General features: G+C 40.6%; 3 protein-coding genes across 10 annotated transcripts in view; 2 read left to right on the forward strand and 1 right to left on the reverse strand.

Annotated features, from left to right (window-relative positions):
* The first annotated feature begins 103 nt into the window (after window positions 1-103).
* mastl (microtubule associated serine/threonine kinase-like) lies at window positions 104-6891 on the forward strand. 2 transcript variants are annotated; one of them, XM_023431473.2, is made up of 12 exons: window positions 104-694; window positions 779-916; window positions 1013-1152; window positions 1272-1360; window positions 1458-1564; window positions 1652-1811; window positions 1938-2086; window positions 2389-3471; window positions 3913-4054; window positions 5139-5252; window positions 5397-5498; window positions 5925-6891. In XM_023431473.2, exons 1-12 carry the CDS (start codon window positions 527-529, stop codon window positions 6080-6082), a joined length of 2550 nt encoding a protein of 849 aa, XP_023287241.1. In that variant the 5' UTR covers window positions 104-526; the 3' UTR covers window positions 6083-6891. The 2 variants fall into 2 exon arrangements, with proteins under 2 accessions (XP_023287241.1, XP_087026059.1); XM_087169933.1 differs by lacking the exons at window positions 5139-5252; window positions 5397-5498; window positions 5925-6891 and adding an exon at window positions 4211-5120.
* Window positions 6892-7239: 348 nt separating this feature from the next.
* Window positions 7240-13939, reverse strand: acbd5a (acyl-CoA binding domain containing 5a). Its single transcript, XM_023431474.2, has 13 exons — window positions 13812-13939; window positions 13369-13495; window positions 12926-13046; window positions 12086-12158; window positions 11868-11985; window positions 11121-11351; window positions 10832-11023; window positions 10301-10395; window positions 9989-10205; window positions 9404-9606; window positions 8989-9048; window positions 8755-8864; window positions 7240-8655 (listed from the first exon to the last, which is right to left on the reverse strand). Exons 2-13 carry the CDS (start codon window positions 13463-13465, stop codon window positions 8643-8645), a joined length of 1530 nt encoding a protein of 509 aa, XP_023287242.1. The 5' UTR covers window positions 13466-13495; window positions 13812-13939; the 3' UTR covers window positions 7240-8642.
* Window positions 13940-15193: 1254 nt separating this feature from the next.
* Window positions 15194-16972, forward strand: part of abi1a (abl-interactor 1a) — a 46722-nt gene continuing 44943 nt past the window's right edge. For 3 of the 7 annotated variants that reach the window (XM_023431494.2, XM_023431489.2, XM_087169939.1), the window contains exon 1: window positions 15196-15384. In XM_023431494.2, the coding sequence (XP_023287262.1) occupies window positions 15268-15384 (117 nt within the window). In that variant the 5' untranslated portion in view covers window positions 15196-15267. Of the gene's footprint in view, window positions 15385-16972 lie in introns of all 7 variants that reach the window. The other 4 variants (XM_023431493.2, XM_023431490.2, XM_023431492.2 and 1 more) reach the window with 3 other exon arrangements.

Genomic DNA, 16972 nt, shown 5'->3' on the forward strand with positions numbered 1-16972 from the left:
GGACTACAAAATGACGTCAAGACGGTTACAGCTTGTGTCGTTACATCAGCCGTAGAAATAAAACCGCATTAAAGAAATATTCTTAAAATTCTCAAACTGTATAGGACAAACATAGCTGTAATTAGATTTCATATATTCTCATTAGGTTTCTTAAATGGGAAAAACGTTTGGCTACTATTACACAATTTCAATATTTACGACCTATGCGTGCCCCTTACTGCCTGACTAAAAATTAAAAATTAAAAAATAAAAGTGTCGTTAGTATAGCTGTATTAAATCGAGGAATGTAATATGTTAATTGAATTCATAGATAAAATAAACAACTAATTTTAATTACAGCACACATTAAAAGTATGTAATTCTTTACGTTCAGGCAGTTGATTGAACGTCAGAGGACCCCGCGAGAAAGAGCAGCGGAATTCAAATTTTCAAAACAAACCCGAGATTGTTGTTCTGTCATGTACGTGTTTACTGTGAGCTGGCTAGCCTTAACAGACACCACCTAAAATCCTGAACGAGTTAAATTATGGATGCGGATGAAAAGCACGACTCCAGCACGAATGAGAAAACGGTGGATATTCCTAAACCGCCTTCAATCGAGGACTTCGCCGTTGTGAAGCCCATCAGCCGCGGTGCCTTCGGCAAAGTCTACCTCGCACGGAAGAAGTGCAATGCGCGATTGTACGCCATTAAGGTCAGTCTGTTTGGTTTTTGTCACGCAGTGAAGCTTTGGCTTGGACTCTAGCTTAATTAAATACTCTCTTTTTGTCTTCGTCAGGTGATGAAGAAAGCAAACATGGTTGATAAAAACATGACGGGGCAAATGAAGGCGGAGAGAGACGCACTCGCTCTGAGCAAAAGTCCCTTCGTGGTTCACCTGTTTTACTCCCTTCAGACAGCCACCAAGATCTATTTGGTAACATAAAAAAAAACAAATTTACACAAAACATATTTCCTGTAAAGTATTATTTATATTGATATTATTAAATCTATATTTTCCTGTTGCTTACAGGTAATGGAATACCTCATAGGTGGCGATGTCAAATCTCTGCTTCACATTTATGGATATTTCGACCAGGATATGGCTGTGAAATACATTTCTGAGGTTGCTCTGGCTTTAGACTACCTTCACCGTCATGGTATAATCCACAGGTACCTTGATACTTTAGTCAATGTCTTTAGGCCTTATTAAATGTGTATGACACCTACTGATTGATTTTCTGGTTAGATTTGATGCTTAATTGTAATTTATCTGAGTTGTATCTTTTCAGGGATCTGAAGCCAGACAACATGCTTATAACCAACGAGGGTCACATCAAGCTGACAGACTTTGGGCTTTCTAAAGTCAAGCTCGACCGAGGTATGAAGCCCTATCAGCTTGACACTTGAATAAATTGTGACAATCGCCACTAGTTTTGCGAGTAATATTTATTTTATCTTTGTGCTTTCGATATCAGAGCTGAGTCTTATGGATATCCTAACTACACCATCCTTGGTTAAACCGAAGAAAGATTATTTCCGTACGCCGGGTCAAGTCCTCTCCTTAATCAGCTCCCTTGGATTTGTAAGTACATTTGTCTGTTTTTGAATGAGGCGATGTCCAACTTGAATGCGTCAAAGATGACTCCTTCATTTATTCATGTAAACGCAGAATACACCTGCAGGAGAAGGCAAGCGTCACAGCAGCGCATCTGCAATGTCCAGTCCCATGTCCTGTGGCAAAATAAAACCAAAGAATAACTCTCTTGGTTCTCCCGTGATGAAGAAAAAAGATCAGCTCTACTCTCCGGCTCGCTACCCTTGGAAATTGGGTATGTCGTCGTTTTTAAAAATTCTTTTTAATTTCATTTTCATTCATTAATCATTTGGAATGACTGGTATGCAGCATTGCGTAATTATTCCTAAAAAGCTCTATGTCTGATCTAATGTCTCCATAGGACCCAACAACAGTTTGTTCAGTCCTCACAACCTGGCTAAAAATCTGACTCCCACACTGATGAAGACCAGAAAGAGGTTTGAGACAATGAGTGGAGGCAGCAGCACCGACACTGAAGGTGGCATCAGTCCACTGTGGGAGTGTGAGGAGGTAAGTGATGGTGGACCTTTAACTGTGTTAAATGACCTATTATGACCTATTGAACATGTCATCAGCTATGTTTCCCCCAAATCTTATTTCAAATAATTTAATTTTACATTTTTTTAATATCCTGGAATACAAAATCACACTTCCTTTTTTTTAGTTTAAATTGTTCTGCAGACATTTTACCTCTTGTGTATAATGTGTGTAGTGACATCCAACAACAGGTGAAGCTTGAAGGGGAAAATAAACAAAGGATTGGAATCATCTTTTGTTGTGAAAGTAATTTTCCTTTTTTCTTTTTTCTTCAGAAAGAAAATGAGCATACGAATGAACGGAAGGTCAGAGGGCTTTCTGAATCCAAACGGGACTTGGCGCCCACAAAACCGGGCACCTTCAGGCTCTCTGCTAAGGCTGGCGCCAATCTGGCCAAAAAGTCAAATCCGGACCATCTTGCAGAAAAAAGGCCTCATACGAACAAACTGGAGTCTGTTTCCACAGCTCGGGAAGACGTCTGTCCGTCAGTGATGGACGACAAACCAGCTGCTGTTCCCTCATCTGTGAAGAGAACATTTTCAGATGTAGAGAAGAGTCCAGAGCCGTTAGAAATCCAAGCCAAGAAGAGCAATGCAGACTACAGAAGATTCTATGAGATTCCAGAGGAGACTGCGAGGTTTCACACTGGCCTAACAGGAACATTTTCCACCATCCAAATAGGCGACTTCATGGCTTCCACTGAGGGGATTGATTCAGCTGAAGACCGGGTCCCAAAGCGCTCCAGTCCCATTGCTGTGGCCAAAACCTTGTTTTGTGAACTGGAAGAGCCAACGGAGGACGTGTTTGAAGATGGAGCCAAAGACCTGTCGCATACAAGTTTCACATCACCACTTACTGGGAACAGTGACATTTGCCGGAGCTTGAGCCTGGACTCTGACGGGTCCATGCACGAAATGTCTCTCACTATGGAGAGCTGCTCATCTCTCAAACCGAGCAAGTGCTCCACAAACAGGAGCCCGAAATCATCTGAGGAGCAAGAGGAAAATAGAGACTCCTTCATCACTGAATCCCAACGTCAGACTCCCTCTGCTGTTGCAACTGAAACACCCAAACTGAGTCATTTTGGCCGGAGAAGTGAATCTCAGTGTTCCTTTTTCAACCGGCCTGATCTGGCTTGCGGTCTGGCGCAGTCCCCCTCATTCCTCAAGCCGCGAAACGTCGTAGCTTTCCGTAGCTACTGTAGCTCCATCAACCGCTCCAACATGTCGGGGGTTTCCCGACTTAGCATTGGGTCTATGGAGGCTATGGACTTGTCCACATCAGCTTCTTATCACTACGCGTCTGGTTCTGCAACACCAGTGCAGAACAGACCCAAGTCCAGCAGCTCTCTCTGTCAGGTAGGAACACAGGGACACAGTTTGAAGTTTGTTTTTAACTAACACTTCCCAATAGATGTTTTTTAATATTGTGAACACAAATTATCATCTTGCACACACAAGATCCGTATTATAAATCCTGAAGATGAGATATTTTTTATTTTGTGCGCACAGATTTAAAAAAGAAAGTCACATTTTTCAGGACTTTGAAGAATCTCCATTATGATCCAGTACAAAACACTGACAATGAATACGACCTTTTTGCAAAGCTTGCACTGTTGTCTACTTCAGTTTTCAGTTTCAGTCTTTGGGTTTTTAGATTATTGTCAGGCACAATTGGATATAACAATTTGGCAATTTCACTATTTTCTGACATTTTACAGACTGAATGATTAACCAGTGAATCATAATGATCATCAAATTAATCAACAGTTTGTCTTTTTTGTGTCTTCCTCACATCAGACTCCTCAGGCCATGTCCGCCTCCCACACCCCTTTCAGGACCCCGAAGAGTGTCCGGAGGGGCCCGCTGCCTGTCGAGGGTGCACCCATTTTAGGAACCCCGGACTATTTGGCCCCGGAGCTTCTTTTAGGAAAACCACACGGTATGAGCGGGAAATTATTATTATTATTAAAGGCCATTTACCACAAAAATACTATAAATAAAAGCTTATTACTCCAACAGATATGCCAACACACTCTTGTGGTATTGATGGTGGATGCTTGCCATTGTAGCCCTTGTGACAAGCATTCTCTTTTAGTTTCAGGAAGTGGTCAATGTGGTAAGTTTATAACGATATTGCTGGTTTTCTTTGCAAGTGAGTGCATGTTTCCCCGGCCTGCTAATACCCTAGAGGACATGAGCTGATTTCCCCCTGTTTCCCTCTCCCCCGCTGTTTCTGTTTCTACCCTGTGTATTGGTGAACACACTGCGGGCCTGATCAGAGGGAAGATCAGTGGGGGGGGGGGGACAGCATTTTTAAACGTGTGATTACAAAGGCTAAGAGAATGGGATCGTCTTCTAACATTGAGCTAACACCATTCTTAACAGTTGTGGGATCAGATGTGTTGAGGCTTTACATGCTGCTAACTGGGCGGGTCTTTCTGCTCCTGAAGTCTGTAGATTTGCGGCTGATCCTGGCACAGAGTGAGCGTGCTGTGGCACTGGATTTATTTTTGACATTCAGCAAAATGTCATCTAATAATAAGCTATTGATTTACCATGTTATTATTCATTCAGATGTTCACATGCTGAGTGCAGTATTTTCCTGTCGGTTTGGTGGCGTGATTGCTGCTATTTGAATTCATGAACGGCAGTATTCATTCATCTGCTGTCAAGTATTTTTTTTTATTAGCTTTATAATTGATCGTTATAATAATTGTAATTGTCAATGGTTGCCTCTTTAGAACTACAATGCTAGAAACAAACATCAAGCTTCATGTCAGGTAGATGTTGCATTTTCTTTGGATTTGCAAAGTGACATGAATCTCCCATCAAATCAGTATATCAAGATTGTTAATGAGCGTTCCACGTGTGAATGAAATGTAAAAGTTTAGAAATCCATTCATAAACTAACGTAGCCCCCCCGCTTCTGCCACCGCAGTACGATTAGAAGCGCACTCTAACAGGAATCACAGGGAAACACTTTTGAAGCCAGCAGCTGTATGAAATGCGACTTCTCTTCGCAGACTGCATGGTGGATTGGTGGGCGCTGGGCGTGTGCCTTTTCGAGTTCCTCACAGGTGTGCCGCCTTTCAACGACGAGACGCCTCAGCTGGTCTTCCAGAATATTCTCAACAGAGGTGGGGTTTGGTTTTTACTGTCGTCATCGCGTCACCATTCAAACCGCAAAACACAAAACACTGAACGTTGGTTTGTGAGAGTCAATTAATAAATGTTAATAACACACTGTTGTTGCTTCTTTTACCACCTCACCAACACGTCAGATATCCCGTGGCCCGAGGGAGAGGAGGAGCTCTCTGAAAATTCAAGAAATGCCATTGAAATACTCCTGACAATGGACATGATGAAACGTGCCGGTCTCAAGGGTGAGGACGTATTGATAAATGATAAATGCACCAACTGATTGACAGGTTCCTTTTGCATGGATTTGCAAATCCATCCTTTTGCAAATGCAGGACAGAACAAGCCTGATGTGAGAATAAATTATGAACTGAAGTATGATGATTATGAATCTACAACTAAATATAACAACATAAAGTTTTCTGGAAGGTTTTTTCCTAAAGATTTCTGTACATTAACAAATTTTTATCATGTTTATATAGTCATAAAAATGAAGGATTGGTCTTTTCAATAATTCTGCTCCCCATCATACAGGAAGTTAACAAGCTAATATAACATAGCTAATAATATTAGCAGTAGTTTCAACACTTGAAAATAATAACTTTTCACTTCAAAGAATGAAAATGAAGTGGGGATGTGAATTCTGAAAATGTTTTCTTTACCTCCACCAGAGCTCAGGTGCCACCCCCTGTTTGAAGGCCTGGACTGGGACAACCTGCAGAACCAGCCGATGTCTTTCATACCTCAGCCTGAGGACGAAACCGACACCTCGTACTTTGAGGCAAGAAACAACGCTCAGCACATCGCCGTGTCCGGCTTCAGTTTATAGAGGTAGAAATGTTATAAAAACGCAGGGTTTTTATAAAAGTAGCAGTCGCCAAAATTTGATGAAGTGAGAATGTGTGTTTGTCTTAAAAAAATCCGACCCATTATATAAATAAATACACAATAGTGATGTGGATTCTAATTGTTTGTTCGAGGCTGTAATATTTTTTAAAAAACATTTTACGTTTGTGCAATCGCTGGTCATTAGATTCAGATAAAAGCTGAATCTGTTGACTGCTCAGTCAGTTACGAGTGTTCATAGTAGAAAGTGAGTTTCTTTAATACCTTTAAATAAGTGTTATAATATTACATGCACAAGTTATAGCTCTTAAATTAGGTTCCTCTGTTAGCAAAAGACTATTTGCTACTGTAGCTTGTAGTATAGTGTAAATGTGGCACTTCCTGCCTGATGATAACTTCCTCTTAATTTCTGCTGCTCTGATCTCTGTGTTGTTCCCCTGCTGTTATTAGACTGGGTGGGCGGGCCGCCTGAATTTCTTCGAGGGGTACAACAGTGCTAAAGAAAAACATCCTAATATATTGATGAATAATGTATTTTATTTGTAAATCTTGTTAGTAACGTTTAGTGTTGTTTTAAGAAGGAAGTTCCTACTTTGTAACTGTTTTTGCTGCTTTTATATCACTTGTGATTTTGATGTGACATCATCGTCCTCTGTCCATTTTCCACACTACTGTTTTTGTTGTTTTGTTTTTAATATGTTCATCTGGCTCTTCGCTACTTTTTTGTGAAATTTTTATCTTGTTCACTTCAACAAAAAAGGGAACTACAAATAAAATCTGTTAGTAACATGATGCACTTGTGCAATTGTGCATCTTTTAAAGGAATAATTCACCAGTTCTGGATTTTAACTTTCTAGCCGACAGACTTTAAACAGCTCGCCTGGATCTGTCCAGATGTTTTTTAAAAATCTGTACAATTACAATGAAGTGAACCTGTAAAGACAACAGGTTGTGGTTTTATTGAGGGAGTCATGCATGTGGGAATATTTCATAGCCGGGCGCCGACTTGTTTCCAGCTCTTTGTGCTAACTGCTAGCCACAGGACACATTCAATCCTCTCATCCAACTCAAAGAAAGCAAATAAACATATTTCCCATTATGTAAATCAGCAATTTATTTGAAATAATCTGAACAAACTAAAAGGCTTTATGAAAACTTTATTTTAGGCTTGGATTATCACATGCAGACACCACTCTATCCACAGGCAGAGAGGGCGAGAAAGCCTTAGTACATTTCAGTAAAAAGGTAAACTATTACTTTTATTAAAACATAATGGCTCTGGAAAGATTGGTGCTATTGCAGATGCAAACCTTATTATAATGATATATTCTTCTATATTAACAATACATGGGAACGCAATTAAAATATTGCATTTCAATCTCTCTGAACTGTACAGCTATTGTATACAATGTGTATAGATCTCACTGCTTTGCAAACTACTCACGATTACACTCGAGACAAAAAAATCGTTCCACAATATTCATACAAACGTATTACACCACACATTTTAAATTATACAACAGAGAAAACATGGCAGCGTAAACAACACAGACAGTGACGAGTGTTATGTATTACTAATCGGTTAGCAGAGTGGGAAATGATGCTGTCGGATGGAGGTTCTCACCACCTCTTGGCTCACTAGGTAGTGTGATTAATGTTAATTTGGTCCAGTACTATGACAATCAATGCTACATTATGTGAATGTATGAAATAATAATGCCACCTATGAATGTACCTATTGATGTTGAGGCACTTTTTCTATTTGGAAACGATCAGATCACCTTGATGTGAAAGCACAGGACTGATATGCTATAGGACAGGTGATGAGAACACGTCCTGAACCTTGTCTTAACCTATGACCTTTAACATTTAATCAGTCACGTGAAAACATAAACATAGCTGAAATCTGGCCAGCAACGCCATCTTTCTTTTTGTCGCTAAAAAGCAATAAATATTTTACTTATTCTCACAATTAAAGAGAATCTCACAAATCAATATATTATTACATTCAATCCTCCATTCTAAACTACAGTTAATACAACATTTTGTAATAGCAGCATTGCCTGGGCAACTAATGAAAGTGAATCGTCAAAATTTATAACCATGTTATGCTCAAAACAACAGAGTATCAGGCCCATTTTCTGTGCAACAAAGCCTTAGATATGGAAATAATTGAGAAGCTGTGGAAGGTCTATAAACACGCTGACAAAATCCCTCTCAACACAAACCGTTTCTTTACAGAGAAAAAACGAAAAGAAAAAAAAAAGATTCCAGTACAGTGGCATCATCTTGAAAAAGGTTGTATAATCACAGGCTCTCATACATTCATGTTTCTTTTTGATTCCACATCCACAGTGCAACACTCCGGAGAGATCTCTTCCTCTCACGCGTTAGCTCTAGATGCCGTCTTCATAGTGCAAAAGCAAATTACTGGGCTGTGGGTCTAAGCAGGGGAGGGAGTTACAGCCATTAGCAGCCCAACCACAGACATTTAGAGGACTCGTTTTCTTCTACGCCCAGGGGAGTTTGTGATGTAAGCAGCTTCAGTTGATTCGTCTATTAAAAAGAAGAAGAAGAAGAAAATCAATCTCAAATTGTGTACTGCATGAAAATGGTGGTGCATTGCAACGTTATATTTTTCTGTTTTAATAATACCTTCTCCTCCTCTGCAGGAACAGGCGGATAAGCCACTGTACCACAAATGGCCATATCACAGCGAAGGCCAAACTGGTTGGAGATATGTCAAAAGGCCACCAGGATGGCTTCTGGGAAAAAAAAAAAAAAACAGAATTAACATTAACATTATTTCAAATGAAACTGCGTCTCATTATAGAAGTTTTACTGATGTTTAAATCATTGTAATTCCTGTTGTGATCAATTTTTGTTTACCTGACTCCTCTTATTCACTGGGGGTGATGCATAAGTGGGAGACAGCGCCACTGATCTTGCCTGCGGAAAGAAAAGGAAAAGAGTAGGTAGAGTCAACACCTTCAAGATATGAATACATCAGCGATGATCTGTCTTCACTGTGTTGTTTACTAAGCCGAAGTACAATCCCCTTATCTCCTCTCCTCAAAGGCCTCAGCTGTGCACTGAAATCTAGACTTAGCAGGATCAGTGTTAATCTTTACTCTGGTTACTGTCTAACCGCCATGTTGAGTTTGTTATTGACGATCTGCTCTTGAAAATGACTTTCACAGATAGTCAGAGTCAAGTGTTTCAACTGGAAAAAAGTGTTTGTTTTTGTAAATCTTCCATGTGAGTCTTCTTTCTGAAAGCAGTGAGCGAGAACTGTCGGTCTGACCTGACTGGCAGTTAGAGCCTCCAGGGTGTGCAGCCTCTGGAGGACGCTCTGCATGTCCTCCTGCAGTCTGGCCAACGCCACGACTATCTGCTCGTTCAGGCTCCCTCCGGGCGTCACCGCTCCTCCCCTGTGACCCCCGTCCCCGTCTCCGCCACTGTGCATGGGCACCAGAGCCCCAGAGCCGCGGCCTGCAGACCTGGAACCTAACGACCACAGAGATGATTAATGATTAAAACATGTTCACCACCGTAAACAGCAAGGCTTTCAAGTAAGACTGACTTTCTCAAACACTGAAATAATTCAGATCGTTATGTCTTGTTGTGGTTCTATTCTTTAACATCTTTTGTCAAATGCAAAATGGATGTCAAGTTGTTTACAGCCAGATACAGCTTTTGTTTACAAGACAAAAGATATAAAAATCTCTAAAAAGCATGTGTTTGAAGAGCAGTTCCTCACATTGTTTGAGTCCATAGTCCGATCGGAAATCTTTAAAATGAGGTTTTGCAGTTAAATATGAAACAAAATGCAAAAAAAAAAAAAAAGAGAAACTATACATAGTTTCCCCGAGTCTTAGAGTAACTTTACCCTGTCCTCTTCTGACCAAGGAGCTGTCTGGCATGTCTGCATTCAGTCTCCGTCTCTGCGACATTGTCCCACCGGTCTCTCCATCTTCTCCTCCACACCTCATGACCTTTGGCGGACCTTCAACATCCTCCTGGATCTCCTGTGCCGCCTCCGGAGGCTCCAGCACGTGGTTCTCCTCTTCATCCAGGTCATCCAGAGAGTGGTTGTGCTCTGGGCTCTGGAGAAGACGCACATTAAAAATCAAATCAATGGTAAGACTAAATTTACTGAACATAATCCATACTCGTGTGTTTTCCTTAAGCCGTTACTTGCCTCATCCTGGCCAAACTGGTCCACAGAGTCGCAGTAGACTTCGCTGTCGGAGTCGCTGGCCAGGTGATTGGGACCGGACACATGAGCACTGGGATCTGAGATCAGCACAGAAAAAGGAGACAAAGCAGCTCAGACTCTGCCTGCATTGTGAAGTAAAACAAGCTGCACTGTAATTAACTGAGTGACAGAGGGGAAGGCAGCGCTCGCTTAATTTGGGGCTTTGTGCTCTTGTTTCAGCAGAAGCATTAATTTACTCCATTAAAACTGTCCTAGGAGCAGCTGATGTGTAAAGTGTGCAAATATTCAGTGTCTGCAGAGTTGCCACAGCTCTGGCAACGAAGCTTAGCAGATTATCTGATCACATGGTGCGCTGATACACAAGCACAGGCAGTAACAGCGGAGCAGTGGGTGAGGTGAGTTTTCTGTGACCATTTTGAAACATTTCATGGACATGAGCGCGAGGCCTGAACAGAACAAGACATTCACTAATACGACATGTTTCACCAGAACAGAACGTGTCGTTTTCTTTACCTGCGTGGTGACCGTTGAGCAGAGGCTCGCCGACTGAACCCTCCTGGGAGTTGTTGCTGTTCAGCGCAACCCTGGAATGACTCCCATTGGTGAGATGGATGACCCCGTTAGCCACTTTACCGTTTGACAGGGGCACTTTGTGTCTCCTGGCTGAACCTTTCTTCTTTGGCTGTGAAGCTGCTGATTTCTTGTCTAAAATAAAATCCACAACCCCCCCAAAAAAATCAAACTCCACTCCTCACACTCAAATGCATTTTAAAATTAGGTTGTTTTTTTAGAACATTATTACCTTTTCTGTTCTCCCTTATCGCAACTTCTTCCTCTTCTTCTTCTTCCTCCTCCTCCTCGTCATCCTCCTCATCCTCATCTTCCTCCTGTGCTTCATCCTCCAACCTTTCCTTCACTTCCTTCGATTTGAGCCTGGCAGGCCGAGTCTCCAGAGTGCCATTCATTTCCATGCTTCTGACGATGCTCTTTGCGACACTCTTCGACGCCATTGAATTCATCATTGTACCAATACCTGTGCAACAAAATGAGAACTTTATTACAAGATCATAACGTTAAAAGACAATGCTTCCTTTAAGGATAAAGAAACCTTGTCAGGGTTTAACAGAAGTCAATGTCCAACAAGTAGATGGCTGCTTGGGGCTGAACAAAATCTTTGTGTACTTAGATGGATAGGATAAAAACTCAACTAGGATGTGTCCATTTCGTAGTGCAAAAGAAACCTGAAATGTTCTGTAGCACTAGCGGAGCATGCACAGCACAACTGCTAATAAGCACAAAAAGCATCTGAGCTACAACACCACACAGATACTCAACTATAGGACCAGACTCATATATCACTCATATATTCACAGTGATGTACTTGCCTTCCAGCTGCCTAGCAAACTGTGTCAAACGGGCTGAGCATATGACAAGAGGCAAATTATAAAATGTTATGCTCCACATGCAGTTTTCCTTTGTTTTTTTTTTGACATCACAAACAAAACAACAGTGAAAGATGGAGGAGTTCCACCTGGTGGGTAAATCCTACCTGTGCTCAGGTCTGATATCTGCGTGATCTTTTTCCTCTCTTCTATCATCTCGTAGAACGGGCCGAGGACGCGCAAGAGTTCCTCCACCTCATCTGTCATGGGCATGCCCTCCAAGATCTAGAAACAAAATCCAACGTCAGTCTTCTAACATATTGAAGATTCTTATTCTTAATCAAAAGAACAGTTACATCAAGTACACACAAAAGTACACACATACCAGTTTCATTTCCTCAACATAGGCTGCCATTGCTTCTTCTTTTGACATATTTCCAAGAGAATCCCACGCATCCCTGGTTAATAAGAGTAAATTTAAAAAATGCATTATTATCACAGTGAAAATCAAAGCCCTGCTTAGTGTTCAGAGTCTATGTCATTCAGATTTGTGCCAGGTTTTCAACTTCAGGTCAGTTTATTTTAGGTAAGTGTGTTATCTGTTGGCTGTGGGTCACAGACCAAGAGAAACTTAACTTTTCATTAGTGAGAGGAGAGTAGAGCTTACTCCTAAACTAAGCGTTTTTACAGTTTCCTCAAATCACACCAACGCAATGGGAACATGAGAGAAACTGTCCAGTTTAGTTAGTGGGTGAGAGGTCACATTCCAAGGCGCATTTCAACCAGCGCCAAGTCCAGAGTTCACCTAAGGGTGCATTTATGCTCCCCTTACGTACAAAAATAGAAACAATAACCGTCACTGCCTACATGCTTCCATGCAACATTCACATTGGCATGGATGTTAAAGATGAGAGAAGTTTACTTTGTCTTGTTTGTTTTTTTTTCCACAGTGATATCAAAGTGGGCAAAAAGCAACACGTTATGCAATGTGCACAAGTCAAATACTGTTTCAATTTCCACAATTTAATTCCAGGATTTGCCTTGAGAAAACCGATATTCAGTACAACCTGTGCTTGTCATATTGCCCTTGAGGAAAAACTATTATTCAACATGAAAAATATTAGAACTTCAGAAAATAATCAACTTAAATATTGGATAATATTTTCCACATTTGATATAGATAAAATAACATATTAACTGACTGTACATTTCCTTTAGTTAATACCATTTAGCTTTGCCGACTGCATCCCAGAAGCCAGGTCGGGGTATGTTGCATGCTCCCACAGTGGCTTGTTTGTAATAACTGTAGAACTTGAGCATCATGTCATTGGAGGGCTGAAATGGACCTGGAAGAGAGAGATTTGAGTTGTAAACAGGGAATTTCACACAGCAACATGTGCAAAGTAGCTTACATAGCTACTTGTGAGGCCTCTGACACAAAACAGACTTTCAAAAGTGACTACTATAATAATGCATTAAGTTGTAAGCTGCTGGAAGGAAGGTGTCTGCACTGCACACCGCGAGTAAAGTGGATTAACCCCTTTAAATCGCACAAGAGACCAAGCTGTCGCCCAGCACCTGACACCATTCTGTTTGAACCCCTGTGGTGAACTGGTTAAACTGGCCTGGACGACACTTGCAGACTGGTGCGTTCACCCCGTCACTTACCATCCGGTGGTAAACTCTTGATCACTTTCACGGCGGCTTCAAACCTCAGCTGGGTCAAACGCCCCTCATCCTCCACTGTGACACTCTCCACCTCCATAGTGCCACACGGTGACGACCAAAACAAAACCTGGAAACAGGCAATAAATAAACACACCGCCTCGATGTGAGAAACGCCAGTAAAATAATGCTAAACGCTGACTTCTTTAATGACGTTCTTGATAACAATATTACGCTATAAATCCTCACTTTGCAACGCTAATGCGACTAGCTAAACTTGTATGTACAGTATGTTATGACCACCAGTAGGAGGAGGGTTTTCGGTTGTGAATCTAGGACGCATTAACCAGTATGCGACACAGGTCAAACTACACCGATATTTCCATAAAATACAACCTGTACTTTCAAACTCTCGACGGAAAAACTCATAAGACGACGACACTTACCGTTAAATTCACCGGCCTATCTGTTTGTCAGAAGGCGACCTGTCTTTAGCCCTCCACCAGACGCCATGAACGGTAACCACTCACAGGTGCCGTCTGGGAGTTGTAGTTATCTACGAGATAGGAATATCTCCTACAAGCTCCACAATCCTCCGCGCCTTCGACTAAACTGCTTCAGTAGAAAGAAGTAGAAGAAGTTTCAGGTTTAGCTAGCGGCTTTGTTGGAGAAACAAAAAATAAAGACAAAATAAGCGAAAAAGTATCAAATGTTATGTTTTAATAAGTAGCCGACATACATTCACTCTAGCAACAGTTACGAACAACACTACATATCCCAGCATGCTTATAGCCTGGATCCATGTTTTTTTCCGTTGAAAGAGTGATAGGTAGACGAAATAGAATAGTAAGAGCTCTCACTTTGTCTTGATTTTCGATTACCACACCTCGCTGTAAGAGTTGTTGAGTTGAAATCAGCTGAAAATAGTTTGCCATTTATTTTGATAATTGTTTAAGTACTTTTTTAAGGAAATGTTATGTATGACTTATGTATTTTTCAATTGGAGCTAGTCTGGCCTTATATTTTATTTGGTTTTGTTGGATTTTTTTTTTAAATGTTCAATTCATGTTCTTTTTTTTTTTTTTTTTTTTAAAGCTGGATAAAGTTATCTTAGCAATATCAAATTGCAAAAGCCAAAATAATTTTTGACGTATTTATTTTCTATTGTCTATTACATATAGGAACAATGTAAAAACAATCATGAAAATAATAATAGTAACATTAGTACTTGTAAAGAATTTTTCAAAAACAAGTTTATGAAGTACTTCATGAACATAAAAACAGAAAAAAATACATCATCATCAAAATACATAGTGCAGTTATAAAGTAGAATAAATACACAAAGTAGGGGGGAAATAAATAAAAATCCAAAAGAAAAGAAAAGGAATAACAATAATAATATAAAGTAATTAAAAGCAAATATAATGTGCATACAACAATATAATATTTGTTATTATGCGAATATGCATACATTTTCATAGATGAATAAATTCTTTTTCCTATATATTTGGAAAAGAATACTATTAGGCACCAATAAAAGGAGTAAATTATTTAATAAATGCATAGTTGAAAGCACAATACACTAAGGCAAAACTTAACTAGTGATTCTGGAGTATGATAAAATAATAATATAAGTTATAAGATGTTGTTAATTGTTAGACGTCCAAAGCCTTTGCTTCGGATTTAAAACCGGTCCCGCTTTTTTAACTACTGAGTGACTACTCCTTGCAGCCACAAACGATCTTCGGTTTGAGGCTACGCCAAAGCGAGGGCAGGAATCCCACAATAGCAGGCAAAGGATTTTTTTTTTTTTTTTTTTTTTTCGAAGCAGAGCTGGGGCTGGTGGCTTGTTTCAATCAAAGGGAAGGCAGAGGGAAGGGAGGCTCTGCGGAGAGATGTAAGATGGCAGAGCTACAAATGTTGTTAGAGGAAGAGATTCCGGCCGGTAAACGAGCGCTTGTAGAGAGTTACCAAAACCTCACCAGAGTAGCAGACTACTGCGAGAACAATTATGTCCAGGTAAGTGAGGGAGCTACCGCGTTATCTTTGAACCGCCTTTTGTCGCCAGAAAAGCTCGGGATTGAATGATGGTTGTTGGGACAGGAAATGTGGATAAAGAAACTGGACTCGGGTTATGAAATGATCCTCTCCGCCCGAAAAAAAAAAGAAAAAAAAAGAAAAAGAAGCCTGGAGCTGAAATAACAGTTTGGTGACGGAGGCTTTCGCTGCTGTGGGACATTTAGAGAGCTCCTGCATGTTCACACCATTGATCACATTTATTCCGTTTACACAGAGGGTGTGTCTACTTTTTTTTTTTTTTTTTTTTTTTATTATTACACAGAGCTGCTTCAAAACTGCTCCCCCTCTCACTGCTGATAGGGAGGCCTGTGTGTTTTACAGCAGCTCAGTGAACACGTTAAAAAAAAAAAAAGAAGAAAAGAAAAGAAAAACTAACTTAATTTCTCAATTTTATTTTGAAATATCAACGAGAAAGTTGCTGTAGTCCGCTTGCGATAATTGGTGCTGACACTGCTTCAAATAAACTAAATGTCACGTCACAGCACAACTGTAATCCTGCATGAATATTACAGTAAGATAGCAGTCCATTACATTCCTTGAGGTCATTAAACTCACCATTTAATACCACAAAACAGTTTAAGTCCCCATTGGGATACTGCAGGAATATTACAGTGAGGCGTATAGCGTCTACATTATGGACTTGTAAGCACTCAGGGCAAATGCCATAATGTCAGTGCATGACTTTTATTGTTGCAGCACACTTTTGTTAACCATTAAACAACATATAATGTCACATTAAAACATAATATGTGCATGGAAATCGGTAGAAGGCAGGTTTTTTGTTGTTGTTGTTGGCTAGGTTAATACTTAATGCAGAGACATGCTTTATTCAAGGTAATTCAGTTGGGTTTGCAGGCTTGCAACTAGGCAGTAAGACAGAGGGAGGAATGTAAAGCCATTGTTAGTTGGTCAATAAAGGTTGGAGGTATTGATTTGCGCCCCCCCCCCCCCCCCCCCCAACTTGTTCATGGGAACAGAGCTTGCTTTAATCTCTGCTGGCTGCACATCTGTCCTCCACTTCAGCCGTCTAATTTGGTCTACATTCTCTCGTGTTTACACTTAATTTTTTTATTTTTAAAAGTTTATGTTGATGTAAATGTCGCTCATAAAGATGCGATTATCACAGCACAACTTCACTGCAGAGCCTGAAGACCACAGATGGCTTTTGTCTTTGTAATTGTAGTCCAATAACATCTGCGGTTAGCCACACCTAAAAATAAAAGTCAGAACCGTCTTTTGAGAACATACTGAGTGACAGACAAACAGTGGTGGTGAGAAAACATTTTCTTTTTTTTGTAAGCAGGAAGTCAACCCACCGTATCAGCTACAGAGGGTGTGTCCATTCCAGCTGTACTCCCTAAAGGACTCCCTGTAATTTAGTTTTCTTCCTTGTCCTCGGATGATTTGGCAGCGTGAGGCACGGCTCTGCAGCTCTGTGCCAGTTACAGCCCACACATACACTACAGGACAGTCGATCCACCATCTCTGTCCCATTTAAGCCCAAAATGAAGTGGATGAAGCCCCCCCC

Source organism: Seriola lalandi, unplaced genomic scaffold, assembly GCF_002814215.2.
Source record: "Seriola lalandi dorsalis isolate HSWRI2012SDOR001 ecotype SW California unplaced genomic scaffold, Sedor1 jcf7180002054923, whole genome shotgun sequence".
Taxonomy (NCBI): domain Eukaryota; kingdom Metazoa; phylum Chordata; class Actinopteri; order Carangiformes; family Carangidae; genus Seriola; species Seriola lalandi.

What these genes read in the sequence shown, in the direction of transcription:
- acbd5a (XM_023431474.2), bottom strand. Translation starts at nt 13,465, where the DNA reads ATGGAGGTGGAGAGTGTCACAGTGGAGGATGAGGGGCGTTTGACCCAG. An exon ending in AGGCTCTAACTGCCAGTCAG is followed by an intron (nt 9,049 to 9,403) that starts GTCAGACCGACA and finishes TTCTTTCCGCAG; the next exon opens with GCAAGATCAGTGGCGCTGTC. An exon ending in CAGTGAATAAGAGGAGTCAG is followed by an intron (nt 8,865 to 8,988) that starts GTAAACAAAAAT and finishes TTTTTTTCCCAG; the next exon opens with AAGCCATCCTGGTGGCCTTT.
- mastl (XM_023431473.2), top strand. Translation starts at nt 527, where the DNA reads ATGGATGCGGATGAAAAGCACGACTCCAGCACGAATGAGAAAACGGTG. An exon ending in TAAAGTCAAGCTCGACCGAG is followed by an intron (nt 1,361 to 1,457) that starts GTATGAAGCCCT and finishes TTTCGATATCAG; the next exon opens with AGCTGAGTCTTATGGATATC. An exon ending in CCAGAATATTCTCAACAGAG is followed by an intron (nt 5,253 to 5,396) that starts GTGGGGTTTGGT and finishes CCAACACGTCAG; the next exon opens with ATATCCCGTGGCCCGAGGGA.